This window comes from Dama dama, chromosome 13 (genome assembly GCF_033118175.1).
Source record: "Dama dama isolate Ldn47 chromosome 13, ASM3311817v1, whole genome shotgun sequence".
In the NCBI taxonomy this organism is placed as follows: Eukaryota; Metazoa; Chordata; class Mammalia; order Artiodactyla; family Cervidae; genus Dama; species Dama dama.
The window spans coordinates 74,319,877-74,338,035 of NC_083693.1; the positions used below are offsets into that span (position 1 = coordinate 74,319,877).

General features: G+C 60.9%; 2 protein-coding genes across 4 annotated transcripts in view; one reads left to right on the forward strand and one right to left on the reverse strand.

The window, feature by feature from the left end:
* Window positions 1-612: 612 nt before the first annotated feature.
* On the forward strand, window positions 613-11,590 carry AMN (amnion associated transmembrane protein). 3 transcript variants are annotated; one of them, XM_061159487.1, is made up of 12 exons: window positions 613-707; window positions 1,425-1,543; window positions 1,645-1,689; window positions 2,075-2,123; window positions 7,647-7,734; window positions 7,842-8,059; window positions 8,193-8,330; window positions 8,479-8,587; window positions 8,710-8,792; window positions 8,972-9,149; window positions 9,499-9,592; window positions 9,664-11,590. In XM_061159487.1, exons 2-12 carry the CDS (start codon window positions 1,476-1,478, stop codon window positions 9,950-9,952), a joined length of 1,359 nt encoding a protein of 452 aa, XP_061015470.1. In that variant the 5' UTR covers window positions 613-707; window positions 1,425-1,475; the 3' UTR covers window positions 9,953-11,590. The 3 variants fall into 3 exon arrangements, with proteins under 3 accessions (XP_061015470.1, XP_061015469.1, XP_061015466.1); XM_061159486.1 differs by lacking the exon at window positions 2,075-2,123 and adding an exon at window positions 9,230-9,416 and having other exon boundaries at window positions 619-707; window positions 9,664-9,870; XM_061159483.1 differs by lacking the exon at window positions 2,075-2,123 and having other exon boundaries at window positions 619-707.
* CDC42BPB (CDC42 binding protein kinase beta) overlaps window positions 11,485-18,159 on the reverse strand; it is a 99,212-nt gene continuing 92,537 nt past the window's right edge. Inside the window, exons 31-37 of the mRNA XM_061159482.1 lie at window positions 16,343-16,440; window positions 16,183-16,267; window positions 15,971-16,088; window positions 15,773-15,890; window positions 15,328-15,433; window positions 15,163-15,233; window positions 11,485-12,716 (exon numbers count right to left, since the gene is read on the reverse strand). Of these exons, the coding sequence (XP_061015465.1) occupies window positions 12,585-12,716; window positions 15,163-15,233; window positions 15,328-15,433; window positions 15,773-15,890; window positions 15,971-16,088; window positions 16,183-16,267; window positions 16,343-16,440 (728 nt within the window). The 3' untranslated portion in view covers window positions 11,485-12,584. The remainder of the gene's footprint in view (window positions 12,717-15,162; window positions 15,234-15,327; window positions 15,434-15,772; window positions 15,891-15,970; window positions 16,089-16,182; window positions 16,268-16,342; window positions 16,441-18,159) is intronic.

The window sequence follows — 18,159 nt, forward strand, 5'->3', positions numbered from 1 at the left end:
CATCCATTTAGCCATCCATCACCCATGAACAGCTATCTGCATTCACCTGCCACTCTTCACATCTGTTCACCACCAACCATTGAGCCTCTGTCCACCATCCACCATCTAGTCATTCATGCGCCTCTCTACCATCCAACACTCATCAATCACACACCACTCATTCTCCACCCACTATCACTCCATTACTGTCCACTCATTCATTCCCTCACCATTTCCCATCAGTCCATTCCTCATCCATCCAGCAGCCAGCACAATACCATCCACCACTCACCATGCATCCAGGGTCACCTGCCCACCATCCTCCACACACCGGACACCAGGTACCAGCCATCTGCCACGGTCCACAGTCCACCAGCCTAGGAGGCAGGAGGGCCCTGCCTGGACCCGGCCATTGCAGGCAGCTGGGTGCAGCCCCGGCTGCATCTGGGGCAGGGAGGCGCCCCGCCCCCAACGCACCGTTTCCTTGGGAAGTGGTCCCCACAAGCCCCCTTTCTGAGCGCCCAAGGTCCTCAGGTCCTGGAGCTGGGTGTGTGGGAGGGGCCCAGGAGTCACTGCGGGCGGGTCGGAGGTGAATTTGTAACCCTCCCGGCCGCCCCCACCCCGCCCGGTCACGTGGGCCCCGCGGGGCAAAGTCTCAGGGTCCGAGACGCCGAAGTCCGGCGGGATGGGCGCGCCGGGCCGGGCGCTGCTGTGGCTGCAGCTGTTGGGTAAGGGAGTGGGGGGGTGCGCCGGGGGCCCGACGCACCCGGAGACCCCTGTCCCCGAGGGGCGCGCGGCGGGAGCGTGATGGGCTGCGAAACCCGGCCGGCCACCGGGCCCCTCCTCGCGCAGCGCCCGCGGGGCCGAGCGGGGGGCTCCTCGGAGCCCCCGGGCCAGAGCGACGGCCGGCCGCGCCCGCGCCCCGCCGGAAGCTGCCGCCGCCGCGCCCGCCCCCCAACCCCCAGCCCCGGGGCGCCTCTGACCCTAGGCGGGGGCGTGTCCGCGGAGCGGTCCCCTACGCCCCGGAGCTGTAAGAACTGCAGCCCGGGCCCCGGGCCCCTCTCTGAACCCCTGGAGACCCCTCCAGACGCAGCTCCCCGGCACAGCCGGCCTGCCGCCCGCCCCCCGCCCCGACCCCCAGTTCCTTCCACTGGGCCGAGGCCTCCCTGCCCCGATGGCCTCTGTCCCGTGGTCGCCACCATCCTGGCAGGGTGAACTGGGGGCGGGCGGGGAGGCGATCTGCGGGGGGGCGGAGTCCCTGAGGAAGGCGCGTTTGAACAGGCTCTGCAGAGTCAGTAGAAGCTGGGGAGCTCGGGGCCAGGCTCCCGCAGGGTCCGGTCCCACGCCTGGACCCTCCAGCTCCAGGTCTCTCTGGATAAGGTCGTCCTTCCTGGGCACGGGGGGTTCCGGGCGGGAACCCCAGCGCTCAGCCGTCCCCTCCCCAGCCCTGACTCGGGCCGCTGACAAAGTCTGGGTCCCCAACACCAACTTTGACGATGCCACCAACTGGAGCCAGAACCGGACCCCATGCGCAGGCGCTGCTGTTGAGTTCCCCGCGGACAAGGTGCCTGACCCCACTCCTGGGGCCGTGGGGGGGTCCCCGCGTGGTCCAGGCCCCAGGAGCCCAGTGAGGGGGGCACTCGCTGACGTCCCTTCTGCCTGCAGACGGTGTCGGTCCTGGTGCGAGAAGGTCACAGCATCTCAGACATGGTGAGCAGGGACACAGATCAGAAGGGGGCCCGCGGGTCCTGCCCTGGTCAGCTTGATGCCTCTTTCTTGCTTCCTGACTGGCATCCACCTTGGGGGGTGGACCCTACAATCCGCCTGCCCTTAGCCTGTGGAGGGGTTTCTGGAAGGGTGGGGAACCACATGGGAGGGGACACTGGTCGCACAGTCGCAGCCCAGGCTGTGCCCAGCCTCAGAAGGTGTGGCGGGTACCCCCTGTCCCTTCTGCCCCGGCCTCTGGGCCCTGTCGCCCAGGAGTCTGTCCTCGCTAAGGTTTGCCCCAGGGAAGCCTCCCTCCCTGCCCCACCAAAGCTTTTCCCTGGCCTGTGCATCGGAGCTCAGGGGACCTTTTTCTCAAACTGATTCACAGTGTGAGTTCCAGGGTGGGGTCCTCACCCGGAGGCCACTGGACCTTGTGGGTGAGTGGGGGCCGCCGGTGGCCTAGGAGGCCTGGGCACCACTCACTTTGCTGCCCAGATGCAGGGTCTGGGTGCGCCTTATTTCCACCTGGAGGCACCACCTCGGTTAATTGATGGTTTTCGAAAGCGGCATCAATTCTGGGAGTCTGGCCCCACTGGGGACAGGGCAGGAGAGTTAGAGACCCCAGCCCTCACCTGCAGCCTGGGAAGGGGGCCTCGGGCAGGATGTGCCAGTTCCTATAGATCCCAGGTCCAGACGCCCTTCCCACGTGTCCAACCCAAAGACTAAGGTGTGGAGGGGGCAGTGAGGGGGAGGAGGACGTGGCGGAGCCAGCGAGGGGGGCCCAATAGCTGCACCCAGGAGCCCCCACAGCCCTGGTGACCGTGGCAACCAGACAGGGGCCTGGAGAAGGCGGTGGGGGGCGGTGCCTGGAACTGGCGGGAACCCGTGTATAGAGGAGCCAGTTGGAGATGGGGGTGCTGGGACCTGGAGGTCCCTTCTGGCCATCTTAGTTGCCTTGATGATCTCCTTGGAGAGTGCTTGGGGATCTCAAAAGAGACAACAGTCATGCATTCATTCATTCTTCACTCCCTCTTTCTGCCCTTTCCTTCCCCTGGCCCAGCCAGCCCTCCTCTTTGTCCCCGCACGTCTGTACCCCTTGCACGGCCCCGTGGGGCGCCCCCCTCACTTCCCCTGCCGATGCTCTGCCGCGAGAGGGCAGCCCCCGGAGGTCCTGGCTGGAAACAGCCCAGGGGCACAGAGACGGGGCCGAAAGCACCCAGTGTGGTCTGAGGGCCCTCCTCCAGCCCCACCGCGGGGCCCCAGTCCAGCTGCTGAGATGTCGCCTGTTAGGAGACACAGCAGCTCAGGTATTTAATTTGCATTTCTTCCCTGGTGGCTCAGACGGTAAAGAATCTGCCTGCAATCCAAGAGACCAGGGTTCAATCCCTGGGTCAAGAAGATCCACTGGAGGCGGAAATGGCAACCCACTCCAGTATTCTTGCCTGGAGAATCCCATGGACAGAAGAGCCTGACGGGCTACAGTCCATGGGGTCTCAAACAGTCAGACACAACTTAGTCAGTAGCACTTTCACTTTTCACTTTGGTTTGGAACTTCTCTCCCTGGGATTTTTCTCTTCCTGAACACCTCCCCTCCCATTTCTGGGCAGATTGCCCAGGAATCTATTATTTTCTACCCATTAATTGTCGAGTTACTGCAAATGTCTTCTCACTATGGACTTTTGCCTGTGTTTCCCTTTGCTGATAAGAAACCCCCGTTATTAATCTATCAGATGCAAGATCAGTTGCTTTATACCTGTGTTTTCTGTGTTTTGTTTAAGCACCTCTTCCCTGCTTCTCAGTCACAACCATAATCAACCATAGATTATGTCTGTCCGCTCATGGTTTTCCCATCAGGGGCACATGTCTGAGTCGGACACTAACTAGGGAACCAGCCGTATTCTCCTCCTTGGATCAAGCCTGGTTTCTGATGTCCTCCTCCAGCCACCAGCCTTGCCCCTTGCTCTGCGGCACTGGGGTCACTGTTCGCCAGCTGCCCAAGGTGTGGTGGGGATTTTCTTCGAGCTTTGCCTGCAGTTCCTTTGATCTTTCTGCCTGTTCTCCTGCCAGCACCACAGTGCCCCCACTCTGAGGCTCTGTGAGTTGTCTTAAAACCCACCGGGTCAATTTCCCCTGCCTCTCCTCCACTCTGAGAGGTCAACCCTCAGAGGACCCAGGTGGAAACCACCCACCCTGAGCCTTCTTCACCCTCTGGTTCAAGGTTGACTAGTTCTTTGTGGATCTGACTGTTGCAGAGAAATCATAGAGTAGGTTTATCAGGTAACACCACCACCACCCAAACCCTGGAATTTGATTGGGAATGAATGACAACTTTATATATGCAAGTCATCCACTTGAGAGCATGGATTTTCTCTTCAAATATTTCAGGTCATTGGCCATAGAACTCTTTACTAGAGTCTTAAAATGGTGCACATAGAGGTTTTGTGTTCAGTTCAGTTCAGTCGCTCAGTCGTGTCCGACTCTTTGCGACCCCATGAATTGCAGCACGCCAGGCCTCCCTGTCCATCACCAACTCCCAGAGTTTACTCACACTCATGCCCATCAAGTCGGTGATGCCATCCAGCCATCTCATCCTCTGTCGTCCCCTTCTCCTCCTGCCCCCAATCCCTCCCAGCATCAGGGTCTTTTCCAATGAGTCAGCTCTTCGCATGAGGTGGCCAAAGTACTGGAGTTTCAGCTTCAGCATCAGTCCTTCCAATGAACACCCAGGACTGATCTCCTTTAGGATGGACGGGTTGGATCTCCTTGCAGTCCAACGGACTCTCAAGAGTCTTCTCCAACACCATAGTTCAAAAGCATCAATTTTTCAGCACTTAGCTTTCTTCACAGTCCAACTCTCACATCCATACATGACCACCGGAAAAACCATAGCCTTGACCAAGCGGACCTTTGTTGAGGTTTTGTGTAGTAGTGACTAATTTATAAATCCTTTATATAGTTTGGTTCCTATTGTGAATGGTGCTCTATTTTTAAGAATGATATTGTCTAGGTGGTTATCTGTAAATAATGACCATCGTTCCTCTTCCTTTCCAGTCAGTCCCAACTCCTTTTATTTCTTTTTCTTTCCTTATATCATTGTCCAGGACATCTACCCCTATGTTAAACAAAAGTGACAAAAACAGGCATTCTTGTCTTGTTCCAGCATAAAAGAGAAGACATGTCAAGGTTCTCCACTGTGTGTAATGTTTGCTGTAGGGTTTTGTAGATAACTTTAATTGTGGAAATTCTAATCTATTGCTACTTGGCGGGCAGCTTTTTGAAAAATCAAATGGGTTGTTGAACTTCCCAGTTGTTTATTTTTTCTTACATTGACTGAGATGTAGCCCCCCCTCCTGTAGCCTATTAAGGGGGTTTTCTGAGGCAGAACCGTCCTTGTGAGACGGACGCCTTCCTGGCACCTTCCTTCAGGTGCAGGTCTAAGCGCGCCTCTTCGACACTTGCCTTCCCTGTCACGCTGGTTTTGGTGGCACAAGACTCCCCACCGCCCTCTGCTGGGACACCGTCATACACGCTGCGGAGGACGTGGGATGGGGGCTTTTCTCATCCTTCCTCCTTCCTGCGTTCTTGGGACGGGATACGTTATTGGATCCAATCAGCTAATATTTTATTCAGAATCCTCACATTTTTGTTGTAAGTCAGCTGAGCCTATAATTTTTTTTCACTTTGTCGTTCATTTGGTTTGGGTTTATTTATTGTTGGTTGCCGTGGGTCTTTGTTGCCGAGTGGACTTTCTCTCGCTGCAAGGGGGGCTCCTCCTCTTTGTGGCGCATGGGCTTCTTGTTGCAGTGGCTTCTCTTGTGGAGCACAGGCTTCAGGGTGTGGAGCACAGGCTGTGGTGCATGGGCTTAGTTGCTCCGTGGCATGTGGAATCTCCCCCAACCAGGAATCGAACCTGTGTTCCCTGCATTGGCAGGTGGATTCTTATCCACTGTACCACCAGGGAAGTGCCATCATTTGGTTTTGGAATGAAGATTACAGTGGCCTCATAAAATGGACTGGTGATTTTTCACTCTTTTTCTGTTTTCCAGAACAACTTCGGGAAGAAGAAATTAAGTTTTCCTTGGAGGTTTAGCAGAGCTCACCTATAAAATCCTTGGTTGGACTGGGAATTTGGGGAATAGGAGGTCTTTGACTGACATTTAAAATTTTTTAATGCTTACTTGTCAGTTCAAATTCCCTATTGCCTCTTGCATCAATTTTGATATTTTAAACTTTCCTAGAAATTGGTATATTTCATCTAGGTTTTTGGCAGTCTTACTGATTTGTTAACCTTTTCAGTATCTGTATTTTCCCTTGAACAAGTGAGGTCTTTACTGTATGTCCATGACCTTGCGGTCTCTCCCTCCCCATCACATTTTAGTCCTTGATTTAAACATTTATTAAGAGACAGCAATAAGTATTTTTGTTATTTCATCATTAAAGTATTTCACAAAAGTATTTCATCACCCTCGTTCCCATTTCTCTTCTTAGCATCTAGATTCTTTCCTTACTTCCTCCAAGCATGTTTTCAGGGTAGGTCTCTGTGTGGCAATCTTCTGAAGTCTTTATCATTTTATTATCCTTTAATATCTGACACACTATTCTGGGGGGCAGAGCCATGTCCAGGGCAGATGTCTTCAGGCAGCCTGTTCTGCTGTCTGCATGCGTTGTTGCTGAGAAACCCAATCCTTAAATGTTTTTCCTTCCTGGGTGATTTCTTTCCCTCTGCCGCTCTTACGGTGTTCTCTTTGTCTTTGATGGTCACAAACATAGCATTCTGTGATTTTCCTTATTTGGCATTCAATGAGACCTTTCCTTTTTAAAATATTTTTTCTTTTTCACATACATAATTGGCAGTGCTGTGTGTGTTAGTTCCTTGACCAGGGACTGGACCCCAGCCCCTATATTGGAAGCAGGCTTAACCACTGGACTGCCAGGGAAGTCCCCAGTGAGACCTTTCAACCCGAGGTTTCCCAGCTTTGGTCAGATGCGGAGAATTCCTCTTCACTGTCTCTTCGGACGCGCCCTGCCCTCGTATCTGAATGCTGGTGCGCCTGTCGAGCTCCCGCCGCCCGCTCCTGGTTTCTCTCTCTCGGCCCTTTCCCGCTGTCTTTCAACTATGGCATTCATCGTGTATTATTTACACTCCCCCCTTTGGTTCCGTTGAAAACCAAGTTCTTGTTGGAGCGTCACACTGCGGACACCCACCGCCCCTCCCGCGGCGCCTGCGCCCCTCGGTCCCCAGGATTGGGCCCTGGTGCCTGCGGGGGGCTCTGCCTGGCTGGCACGGGACTCACCCCCAGCCGCGGACGAGGCTGGCCCGTGACCTCCACTCTGCCCGGCGTCAGCCTGCCGAGCAGGCCCAGTGCCTGGGGGACTGAAGAGCAGACCCTGTGGAGCAAGCTGGGGCCTCTCCCCCGAGGTGTTAAGCGTCGGGGACCCCCACACTGAGCAGCCCCCCGGTCCCGCCCTCACCTTCCGCCCCGACCCCACGGTGGGGTGGGGTCCCCGGGCTGGGCGGGCGGTGCCCCCCTCCGCGCCTTCACGCGGCCTCTGACACCGGAGCCCTGGGCGTCTGTGGAGAAGGAGCTGCCCGCGCTGGAGGGAGGCGCGCGGCTCCACGGCCCCACCGCCCCGGTTCCCGCTTCCCCAGCCGCCCCGCTGCCCTCCCTCACGGTCAGGGCTGCTCCAGGGGCCCCGGCGGCTTGGCTTCGTGGAGCCGACGGGCCCTTGAATTGTAGTTTCTCGTGGGGGACGGCGGCCCTGACGAGAGCCACGCTGCCGCAAACTACCCCCTCCCTCGGCCCAGCGGACCCTCAGCCGGGGCGAGGTGCCCCCGGCCCCGACCTCAGCGGCCCAGTCGGCGGCCGAGACTCTCCCGCCCACGGGGACGGGGCTCGGGGGTGGGCGCACAGCCGGACCCTCCAGTGCCCAGCCGCCGCCTCAGCCCGTGCTTCCCGCAGCTCTTGCCGCTGGACGGGGAATTCGTCCTGGCCTCGGGAGCTGGATTCGGCGCAACGGACGCCGGCTCGCGCCCGGACTGTGGCACAGGTGAGGGGGTCGCGCCAGGGGACGCGGAGTCAGGGGGGCGCGGCCGCGGGCGGGGCCGGCCGGGAGGGCGCGTTCCCGGCCGAGCTCAGGGTCGCGCGCTCGCCCAGGCGCCCGCGCGCGCTTCCTCGACCCCGACCGCTTCCTGTGGCTCGACCCGCTCCTGTGGCGCCCCGGGGACGCGGCGCGCGGCCTCTTCTCCGTGGACGCCGAGCGCGTGCCCTGCCTCCACGACGACGTCGTCTTTCCGCCCGACGCCTCCTTCCGGGTGGGCCTGGGCCCGGGCGCCGGCACCGTGCGCGTCCGCAGCGTCCAGGCGCTGGGCCAGGTGGGGCGCGCGCGCGGGGGGCGGGCGCGGGTCTCCCCGGAGCGCCTCCTACCCTGCTAGCCTGGTCGGTTCCGGGCGCTCAGACGCGGTCTCGTGCTCCGGCCGGTTCCCGGGCTCGCCCGGCCACCTGCAGACGTTCGCGCGCGAGGAAGACCTGGCGGCTTTTCTGGCGTCCCGCGCGGGCCGGCTGCGCTTCCACGGGCCGGGCGCTCTGAGCGTGGACCCCGAGGCCTGCACGGACCCGTCGGGCTGCGTCTGCGGCAACGCCGAGGTGAGGGCGGCCCGCCGCGGGGCGGCTGGAGTGGCGGGAGGTCGGGGCTGTGCCGCCGCGCCCCGCCGTCTCGCCCCGCTCTCTCCCCGGGCGCGCGGCGCTCTCTCCCGGTCTGCCCCTCGCCCTCACCCTAGCTCCCCGTTTCCAGGCGCAGCCGTGGATCTGCGCCGCGCTGCTTCAACCCCTGGGTGGCGGCTGCCCCCAGGCCGCCTGCCTGGAGCCCCTCCGGCCCGAAGGGCAATGCTGCGACCTCTGCGGTGAGCGCCCCGCCGCGCCCCTCAGAGCTGGGGTGGCGCGGCCACCCGGCCTCGCCCCAGCCTTAGTTTCCCTGCAGGGCTCGGACCTGCGGGGCTGACTCCTTCTTCCCTTCCTGCTGCAGGAGCTGTCGTTTCGCTGACCCACGGCCCTGCCTTTGACCTGCAGCGGTACCGGGCGCGGCTGCTGCACGCCTTCCTGGCTCTGGTACTGCGGCCGCGCCCCCAGCCGGGCCCCCACCCTTCCGCCGCCGGGGTCTGGGAGCACCCCCTCCACCTCCTACATGATGTGTTCGCTCTCCGCCTGCAAAGCGCTTGTCCCTGCCCGCTTCGTCCCCTCAGGTCCGAGGGACGGAGTCCCCGGGCCAACTCTGTTCCCCTCTCTAGCCCCAGTACCAAGGGCTGCAAGTGGCCGTGTCCAAGGTCCCGCGTCCGCCCGGGCTCCGCAAAGCCTCAGGTGCGAAGGCGGACACGGAGATCCAGGTGGTGCTGGTGGAGGCCGGGCCCGAGACCGGCGGCGCGGGGCGCCTGGCCCGGGCCCTCCTGGCGGACATCGCGCAGCACGGTAACCGCGGCGCCCCTTTCCCAGTTCCCGCCCCGGTCTCGTTCCGCCCCGGGATTCTGAGCCGGCGCCCTCCGTTGCAGGCGAGGCCCTCGGAATCCTCTCGGCGACTGCTCGAGAGTCGGGCGCGCCTGTGTGGGGCGGCTCGGCGGCGGGGCTGAACGCGCCGGCGCGCGCGGGGCTGGCGGGCGGCTTGGCGGCCGCCGGGCTGCTGGTGCTGCTGGCGCTGCTGGCGGGGACGCTGCTGCTGCGCCGCGAGGGGAGGCTCAGGTTCGCGGGGCTCGGGGCTCCGGTACGCGGGGCGGGGGTTCCGGGATCGGGTGTGTCGGGCTCACACGCGTCCCTGCTCCAGGTGGAGGAGGCGCGACGAGGCGGCCACCGCGCGGGCCGGGGCGCCGCTGGGCTTCCACAATCCGGTGTTCTACGCGGCGGACTCCGCGGAGGCGGTGAGGGGCGCCCGGGGTCGGGGGTGCGGGACCTCTTCGCGATCGGGCACCCTGACTCTGCGCTTCCGCAGCTCCCGACCCCGAAGTCGGACCAAAGGAGCTCCAGCCGCAGCTACTTCCTTAATCCGCTGTTTGGCGAAGCGGAGGCCGAGGCCTGAGCGGCCGCGTGACCGGCCCGTCGCACCCCGACCCCAGCCCCATCCAGGGGGCATCGCGGGCCCCGCGGGATCCCCCACCTTCTGCTGGCCTAGCCCAATAAAGCGAATTCTTGCACCTGATGTCAGCGCGGACACCTCGCGCATATCGTACGCCCGTCTGCCCCTGCCTGGTCGGAGCTGTGAGGGCCAGGTCGGATGGTGAAGGGTGGTCCTCAGAGCCCGTGCCCGCTGGCGCCTAGCCACCCAGGGCAGTCCTGGGTGCTGCCTGTAGGCTGGGGCGGCCCGAGGCTTCCGGCCTGAGAAGGCCCTCCCAGAGCCAGGACGGCTTACCGTGTTCCGGAGGAGCCCAGAAAGAAGCCCTTACTGGGGGAGGAGGGGTCGGGAGCTGCGCCGAAGACGGTGGCGGAGCCTGCTGCCAGCTGCTCAGGCCCGGGTTGCGTGGGCTGCGCCGGGGCCAGACAGTTGGGCCTGGATTTCCGCGGGGCTAGGGTGCCCAGCGGGCTGGCCCAGCGGCACACTGGGTCTGTCCCCTCTGCAGGCAGGGGTTAGAGCTGCCCGCTCGCCGTGTTCGCGAGTGGCAGCACGCCAGCGTGTGTCCTGCCGGGAGGGGGCTCTTTGGTGTTGGAGGCCTTGAGGCCAGGACTGGCCCGCGCCCCCCTCCTGCGGGCGGCTGAGGTCCGCGGTGGGTGAGGGCTGAGCCGCTCTGGGTAGGACCCTGACTTGGTAGGTAATGACGGGCCGGCATTGGGATGGTGATGTGTGTATGAGAGTGTACGGACAGCGTGACCAGCTTGAACTGTCGGGGAGACACCTTCGTGCCCAGCATTGGGAACACCCGCCCCCAGGGTGACTGCCCGTGACCTTCTGACGGTGAATTCACTCTTACGCTCCCATTGATCTGTGCTCCGCGGCCAGCACCTTGTGAAGCTCGCCCACATCGTGGGCGGTGGTTACTCTTGGTGCTATTACAATAGCTAGTATTTCATTTAAAAACGGCTCACACTTGCGCACCTGTGTTTCAGGCCGGAAACAGGTGCTCCTGTGGGGCAGACGTCCGGGTGGGTGGGGCAGGGTGGGGGGCAATACCCCACTGCCCACCACCTGCTCACTGTGGGCCTGCACTTGCATTTTCTAGGCGCTGGACGTTGCCTCGGGGGCGTCTGCCTGTGCCTTGTGTATGGATAGGGAGAGGCGGTTCGCAGGGCTCCTGCTCCCCCTGGGGCAGTGGCGGGCCCACTGGCCGCGCTGACTGGTGGAGCTGCAGGGAGCCCGGGACGCTCCCCAGGAACTGCGTGCCAGCTCTCTGCATCCTGCCCATCCTCAGTGCCCCCTGCCCGCATGTCACCAAGAGCTTACTGTGGGTCAAACTGTGTACCCAGCCCGCCATAGGCTCCTGGGTCCCCAGAGCCCCTGAGTGCCATGTACCCACCCAACCTCCCCGTGAGCGCCCCCTCCTGGGGATGGTCGGCCAGTCCTGTTTTCTCTCTCTGAAGCCTAGCAGGGCCACTGGCCAGACAGCCCCTCCCTCCAGCCAGAAGCCCACCCCAATGCAGGGCGTCCCTGGAGGCCCCCCGGGACCTGGGCAGGCGAGAGGTCCTGGCCTCCAGGTCCTGCCGTGTGGACTCCGCCCCCACCACTGCAAGGCAAGCTGGTTCTTCCAGCACAGGCGTGCCTTCCGGTGCTGGCGGCCCCAGGCAGCAGCTGACTGCAAGTGCATTCAGACAAACCACCGAGAACTTTAAAACTGCCGTCTTCTGCTTTATTGACAGGTAAATTGTTCAAAAATGTTCTCACGATTCAATAATTACAAAGACTCAGACTTACATTAAAAAAGTAAAAACCAGAACCCCCAGCAGGTGCCAGCCCCCGCGGAAGGCCCAGGGGGCGGGCAGGCAGGTGCTGGGCGCGTGGCACGCACAGGCAGGCCGTGGTGCCCACGTCACTCAGCGCTGACTCACGGGAAACACACGTCTTCCACAGCGTGGCGAGGACGTCGGCTGGCAGGGGGCAGAGGGAAGCCTGCCGGCGGCTCCCGGAGAGCTTTCAGAGACAGGCTGCGCCGGGAGGGGAGGCAGAAGCGCGCGGGGTGCTGGGGGTGGAGTGTGGCGGCGTCTACAGCATCCAGTAGCGGGCACGAATTGCGGGCTCCATGCGGGGCGGGGTGCCCCCGGCACGGCCTCTCGGCCTGTGGGCATGGGGCCCAGCACCCGCCACCCACGGGCTTCGGGGCGGGGGGCTGAGCTGTGGAGGCGAGCAGGACACAGAGCGCGGCTGACTTCACAGTAGTAGAGACGGGACACATGTGGTGGTGACGGAGCGGACAGACGCGAGCGCGCCTCTGTCCACGGCTACGAGGTCGGCAGGAGGACTTCCGCCTCTGTGTATGGGCTAAAGGAACGAAAAGGCCACGGACTAACCTCCACGTTTCCTGTCTTCAAGACTCTAGTGACACTGGGAATGATATACAACTTCCTACGATGCTCCTAAGCGCCTAGGAAACGGTTTCAGGGAGCAGGGGCCAGACGCGGCCCTGAGGCCGTCCTGAGCTGCCTGCATCCGCGGGGCCGCGGCCTGCCCTGGGTGGGCGGGAGGGGCCGGGGCGTCCTTCATGTGCAAACAAGCTGTATCGCCTCACAGCTATGCAGAGGGTGATCTGGTCTACCGCCAGACAGTGCGGCACGGAACTGATTGTTATCATAATAAAGCATTTTCTTCATCTCCGTATCTACACGTCAAGTCCACATTTCCTTGGACAACACTGGAGGCTCAGGTCAGTCTTGGCACTGGCACTGCAGACCACCTGGGCCCCGGCCCTGTGGCGGGAGCTGGCGGCCTCAGGCATCGCAGGACGGCTGCTCCAGGCCTTCGAGGGGCAGCTGGCTCCTGTGGGGGGAGTTGGGGCTCGGCGGGCCGCTGGGGTTGGAGCTGTTGGATGGAGTCGAGTGTTTGGTGGAATCTGAATCGGGCTGTGAAGACAGAATGGGGAGAGCGTGAGAACCACTGTGGAGGGGAGCTGTCTGGGCCGGGGCAGCCCCTGCCGTCTCCTTCCGAGTTACGGCGACACGCCCTCTAAGGCTTGTCACGTGGTCCCTGCAGGAGAGATCACAAACCAAGGCCCACCACCCCCGTGACTCGTGTAACTATTACCAAAAGGAGTAACTGCCATGAAGAAACCAGGCAGTGTGGCGACCAAGTGGGCCAAGGTCACAGACGTGTGGCTCTTTCGTGGTAAAAGCACAGGGAATAAGAGAGGAACTTTCTCCATACGACAAAGGTGTCAGTGAGCAGCCCGCTGACTTCACGCCCAGTGGTGAAAGGCAAAGCTCCTCACTCAGAGCAGGAACAAGGCCAGGTTGCTGCCGTCACTGCTGCTCAATACCGTGCTACAAGGTCCAGCCACTGGGCAAGTAAAGACGGCATCCACCAGGGAAAGGAAGAAGTAAAAGCATCTCTGCTCACCGCTGACCCACCTCTGTAGGGATAAAAACACTAAAGCGCTTAACGAATTCAGTAAGCTGCAGAATGCAAGGTCATCACAAAAATCAGCTCTGCTTCTAAATACCAGCAATGAGCAATCTGAAAAAGAAACTAAGAAAACAATTCCATTTACAATAGCATCCAAAAGGATAAAATATATCTAAGAACAAATTTAACCAGAGACGAAAGATCTGTATACTAAGACTATAAACACTGCTGACAAAAACTTAAAAAGACCACCTGAAGAAATTGAAAGGCATCCCATGTTCACGGACTGGAAGACTACTGTTAAGATGGCATCAACTGTGATCAACCTACAGATTCAATGCAATCCTTACCAACATTCTAATGGACTTTTTGGGGGAGGCATGGAACTGGAAAAGCCAACCCTCAAATTCACACAGAACTGCAGACGACCCAGAAGAGTCAAAAGAAAACTGCCTAAGAAAAAGCTGGAGGCATCACACTTCCCAAACTCACTGCTTCACAATGTACTGCTGGGACATCCCTGGTGGTCTGGAGGTTAAGAACTCGCCTGCCAATTCAGGGGACATGAGTTCGATGCCTGGTCAGGAAACTAAGATCTCACATGCCGTGGGCCAACTAAGCCCATGCTCCACAGCAGGAGAAGCCACCGCGATGAGGACTGGGCACCACGACGAGAGAGCAGCCCCCACTCGCTAACTAGAGACAGCCCGGGCAGAAACCGAGACCCAGCGCAGCCACAAGTCAGTCAGTCTGAAGGAGAAGCTAAGAAACTGTCCTGAAAACGGGGAACGAACAGATGCGTTGTGCTCCCTCAGGTTACAGGTGGTGCAGCAGAGGCTCCAGGAATAGAAGCACGTAAACAAAAGAAGTTCACAAATACTAAAGGGTAACCGTACAGGATGGAGGGAAGGAAGCGGTGCCATGTGCTTTAGAGAGAAAGCGGCTCAGATCCTCACCCACACACGCCAAGACACACTCTCACACCCCTCAGAACACGGTGACAGACAGAAAGGAAAAGCCTGCCAGGTTCTCAGAGTAAAAGAGAATTTGTCTTAATTGAAAAAGATAGACTGTACAAGAACTAAAAATTTCTATGTGTTATAGTTCTATATGACAACACCCTTACAATTAAAGACAAAATTAAAATGTCAGTGATACTGGGAAAAGTACTTGCAACAGGTAACACCCACAATCTATGAAGAGTTTCTGTGAACAAGTAGGAGACAGTCCCTCAAGAGCAGCCGGGTGAAGGGTGCAGAAGGACTTGGAAAGGGCTGCCCCACACGCCTCAAGTTCTGGGCATGCCAGGAAGGCGAGGGACTCTGCGGTGCAGCCCTGTCTCTGCCGTCACCGCGGCAGCCCTACGCCCCCGGCCTCCCGTCACAGGAGTGCTGCCGGGGCCAGCCCTCAGCACGCTGCCTCCTGCTCTCCTCCCCCCACCACACGGGGGGGACTGAGGACACTGCCATCTGGAGTGGGACCCCCGAGAACACCCGTGGTAACCCCCAACACGGATCCACGGGGCTGTTGGAGGCGGAGGAGAGAGGGCAGGACACACGAGGCCACCTGTGCACCTCCTGGGGTTCCAGCCATGTGTGCGAGGCTACGCAGAAATGTCTCAATGGGAGCAGCCTCCCTGCATGCTCCACACATCCGGCCGCCCACCCAGGCAGTGCCCAGGAGGAGCCCTTGGCCGCACCGTCCTCAGCGAGGCCAGGGGGCCAGGCCTGAAGGAGGCCTCGGTCTCCCAAGGCCACAACGCGGAGGGGAGAACCCTCGTCTTTCTCCAACAGACTCACAGCCGTGGAGACCGCGTCCTCCCGCTCTGGGCACAGCCCGAGCAGCCCAGAGAGAGCGGTTCTGAGGGCTGTGGAGGACCGAGGTGGCCGCTCCAGGGCAGACGGAGCCTCAGGCCTGGGGTGTCCGTCTTCACCAGGCGAACCTCACCTCTTTGTCAAAGTCCTGGTCAGGGTCAGACATACTCCTTAGCGGCACAGCCACTCCAGGTTCAGATCCCCCTGCAAAGTGAAGACGGCCGTTACCCTGGGGAAAAGAGTCGCGAGCAGAGCTGCAAGCCCTGGCCCCGTTTCCAGGCCCCACTCTGGCCCCTACCTGATGAGGGCCAGGAGACGTAGGGCTTGTTCCTGGGCGGAGGCGGGCGGGATAGGCTGGCAGGGGCGGGGCCCGGCCTCTCCTCCTGGGCGGCGGGCACGGCGCTCTGCGCAGAGAGTGTGTCAGCTCGGGAACACGCACCAGCTGCCCGAGGCGGGTAGCCAGGCCCCGGGCAGAGCGCGCAGGCCACGTGGGGAGCCTGCGGGAGCACCAGGCGGGGGCCCTGGGCCTCTGTGGGGAAACAGCTGGGAAGGCCCTCTGGACAGCCATGTCGGTCAGCTTTGCTCCAAGAACTGGCAGTGAGTGAGGGCAAAGTGTGCTACCTGCCCTTACTGCGCTGTTCCAACAGTCATTTTTGACAGCGATTTCCTCCTGACACCCTAACAGACGGCCACAGACCCTCAGGGCCCGTGGGGAGGGGTGCGGCGGGGCATCCGGGGCTCACCAGAGGCAGGTCCATGAGCACCTGCATGCCGTCGCCCGGGCCCATGTGGGCCACGTGGTTGAAGTTGGTGGGGTTGGAGATCATCTTGGACCGCAGCTCTGGGTCTCTGAGCATCTCTCTGCAGAGAGAGGTGGAGGGAGGCTGCGTGAGGCCCGGCCCAGCCTCGGCCCGGTCCCGCCCCTCCCCCGCGGCTCCTACCTCCGCTGCTGGAGCCGCTCCTCCTCCGGGACCTTGAAGACAAAGCGCCTCTTGCTCCGGGTCCGAAGCATCTGCTTCCGACTGTTGTCCGAGGTGTCGGGCACGTTGAGCACTGCTCCTGCGGGCCAGGGAAGGGTCGCACAGCTGCTGACTCCTGGGAAGTTCCCCCACACCCCCCTCCATCCTCCGCTCCCTCCGCAAGAAGGGCTCACCCGAGGCCTTGCTCTGGAAATAGATCAGGCGGGGAGGCTCGCAGTTGAGGAGGTTGAGGCTGCCTTCCAAGTTCAGGGGCCGGATCTGTGTTGGGAACCAGACGGGTGAGGCGGCTGCCTGTGGGGGTCGCGGGCACCGCACACGCACCCCGAGCCTTACCCTGCGCAGGCCGACCGTCTGCACCCACTCCATGGTGCGCACGTCGAAGACGTCCACGCCGTACTCACTGTACACCGTGACGTGCGTGGGGCTGCAACCTGGCGCAGACGGAGCAGAAGGGTGAGCCCGGCCGCCCGCCGTGCGCGGGGCGCAGGGCACGTGCACGCCCACTGCGGAGGGATCCTCCGCCCCCGACACCCTGACAGAGCTTTAAACACCACACGTTTAAAGTGTTGACGACCTGCTCAAAACTTCGTTTTGCATTTAGCTTGCTTACTATACAGCTACAGCAGAAACTTCTTATTGTTACTTCAGGCTGAATGCCCCGCAAATCCAGGTAGGGGCCTAACGTTTTTTCCTTAAGGCAAACTCCTTCTTTGACAGATGCCAGCAAGTCACACTTACGAGTAAATAGTTAAAATCTCCCCTAAGAAACTACCGCTATGCTCTGGGCGAGGCGCTGGCCTTCCCCGAAGGTGTCTGTAGGCCGCCCTCCTGAACACAGACGCGGAGGAAACCATCACTCTCCTGCCACGGGCTGGGGACCTGCTGCTCTCCCCTCCCCGAGGGACGGGCCACCGCACCTCTGGATGGAAAACCCTCCTGGGACACCAGGGTTGGGAGACGGAGGCCTGCGGGCCCACCAGCACCTGAGGTCCAGGGGGACTATCCCGCCGTTAGGACAGCAGGGAGGACGTGTGAGCCGGCCCAGACATCGCACTGTGGAGGGCGTGGCAAGGTGGGGGCCCGACTCAGCCTGGTTCCTCTCAAGTCCCAGGGCTGAAAGTTACTCCTCACCATGTTGCACTTGACTAACCGAATTTCTAAAAACCTTCTGCTATGTTGCTATTAGATTCCAAATGGGCTGCCTGATCACACCTGCTCTTTGGAGCACAAAAAAGAAAATACAACAGGGTTCAGGAAACAAACAAAACACGCTGAAACCAGTCGCCAGACTGTCCCGGAAGTGACATTTCAGACAAACCGTCAGGCCTCCTGAGAGCCACATATGAAGATGGCCAGAGGCGCAGAGGGCCCTGAAGGACCTCAGAGGCCTCGCCCACATGGAGCCTCGGGCTGCTCCCCTCATGGGGGAGCACGTGGGGCTCCGCCTGCAGACAGTTTACCAACAGACTGATACACTGTGCTGCCCAGTTAAAAAAGACATAACCGGTTAAGTCAGCAGGAAGGCCCCTGCTGTGTGGTGGGCAGGTCACCTCCCCGCGTGGCTCCCAGGCTGCTCCTTAGAAGGATGGGGTGGGGTGTGTGTACACACGCGTGCTCACGTGGGGCTCGCGACGTGCAGGAAGCAGTGCTAGTTCTCCACCCTGACAGCTCCTGAATGATTGCTCTAGAACTAGCTGGTGTCTGTACTGTGCATGGAGATGAACCGAGCACAGAGGACGAGAGAGGGCTGGACTCGGAAGAGAATGCAGCAACCTCGGCGCCAGCTCCCTCACGGCCAAGATCAGAGAGCGCGGCCCCAGCGGCCTGCATCCCGCTGGAGTTACCAAGTGGCGGTGAGCCCATTCCTGCACCGGCCGCCCACGAGGACGAGGGGGCATGGCGGGGGAGACCAGGAGGGGAGGCGCTGAGGCCATGGCTGCCTGCACCGTGCCTGGGCCCCAGCCAAGCGCGAACAAGGCCGGGGAACAGTCAGCTCCCCTTGGGCCCCGGCTCCTGGTCCCAGCGCCCGGGGGTGTTCTGCCAGTTTGGTGAGGCCAGTGACAAGGTAGACCCAGGAGGGTACTTTTAGGTAATCAAGGAAAAACAGAACACCCCCTCCCACCCTGCCAGCTTGAAGTTGACGTGTGACC

Excerpts from the sequence above, each read along its gene's own strand:
- AMN (XM_061159483.1), top strand. The coding sequence starts at position 665 with ATGGGCGCGCCGGGCCGGGCGCTGCTGTGGCTGCAGCTGTTGG. Across the intron at positions 7,735-7,841 it reads GCGCCCGGACTGTGGCACAG|GCGCCCGCGCGCGCTTCCTC; the intron begins GTGAGGGGGTCG and ends GCGCTCGCCCAG. Across the intron at positions 8,331-8,478 it reads GCGTCTGCGGCAACGCCGAG|GCGCAGCCGTGGATCTGCGC; the intron begins GTGAGGGCGGCC and ends CCCCGTTTCCAG.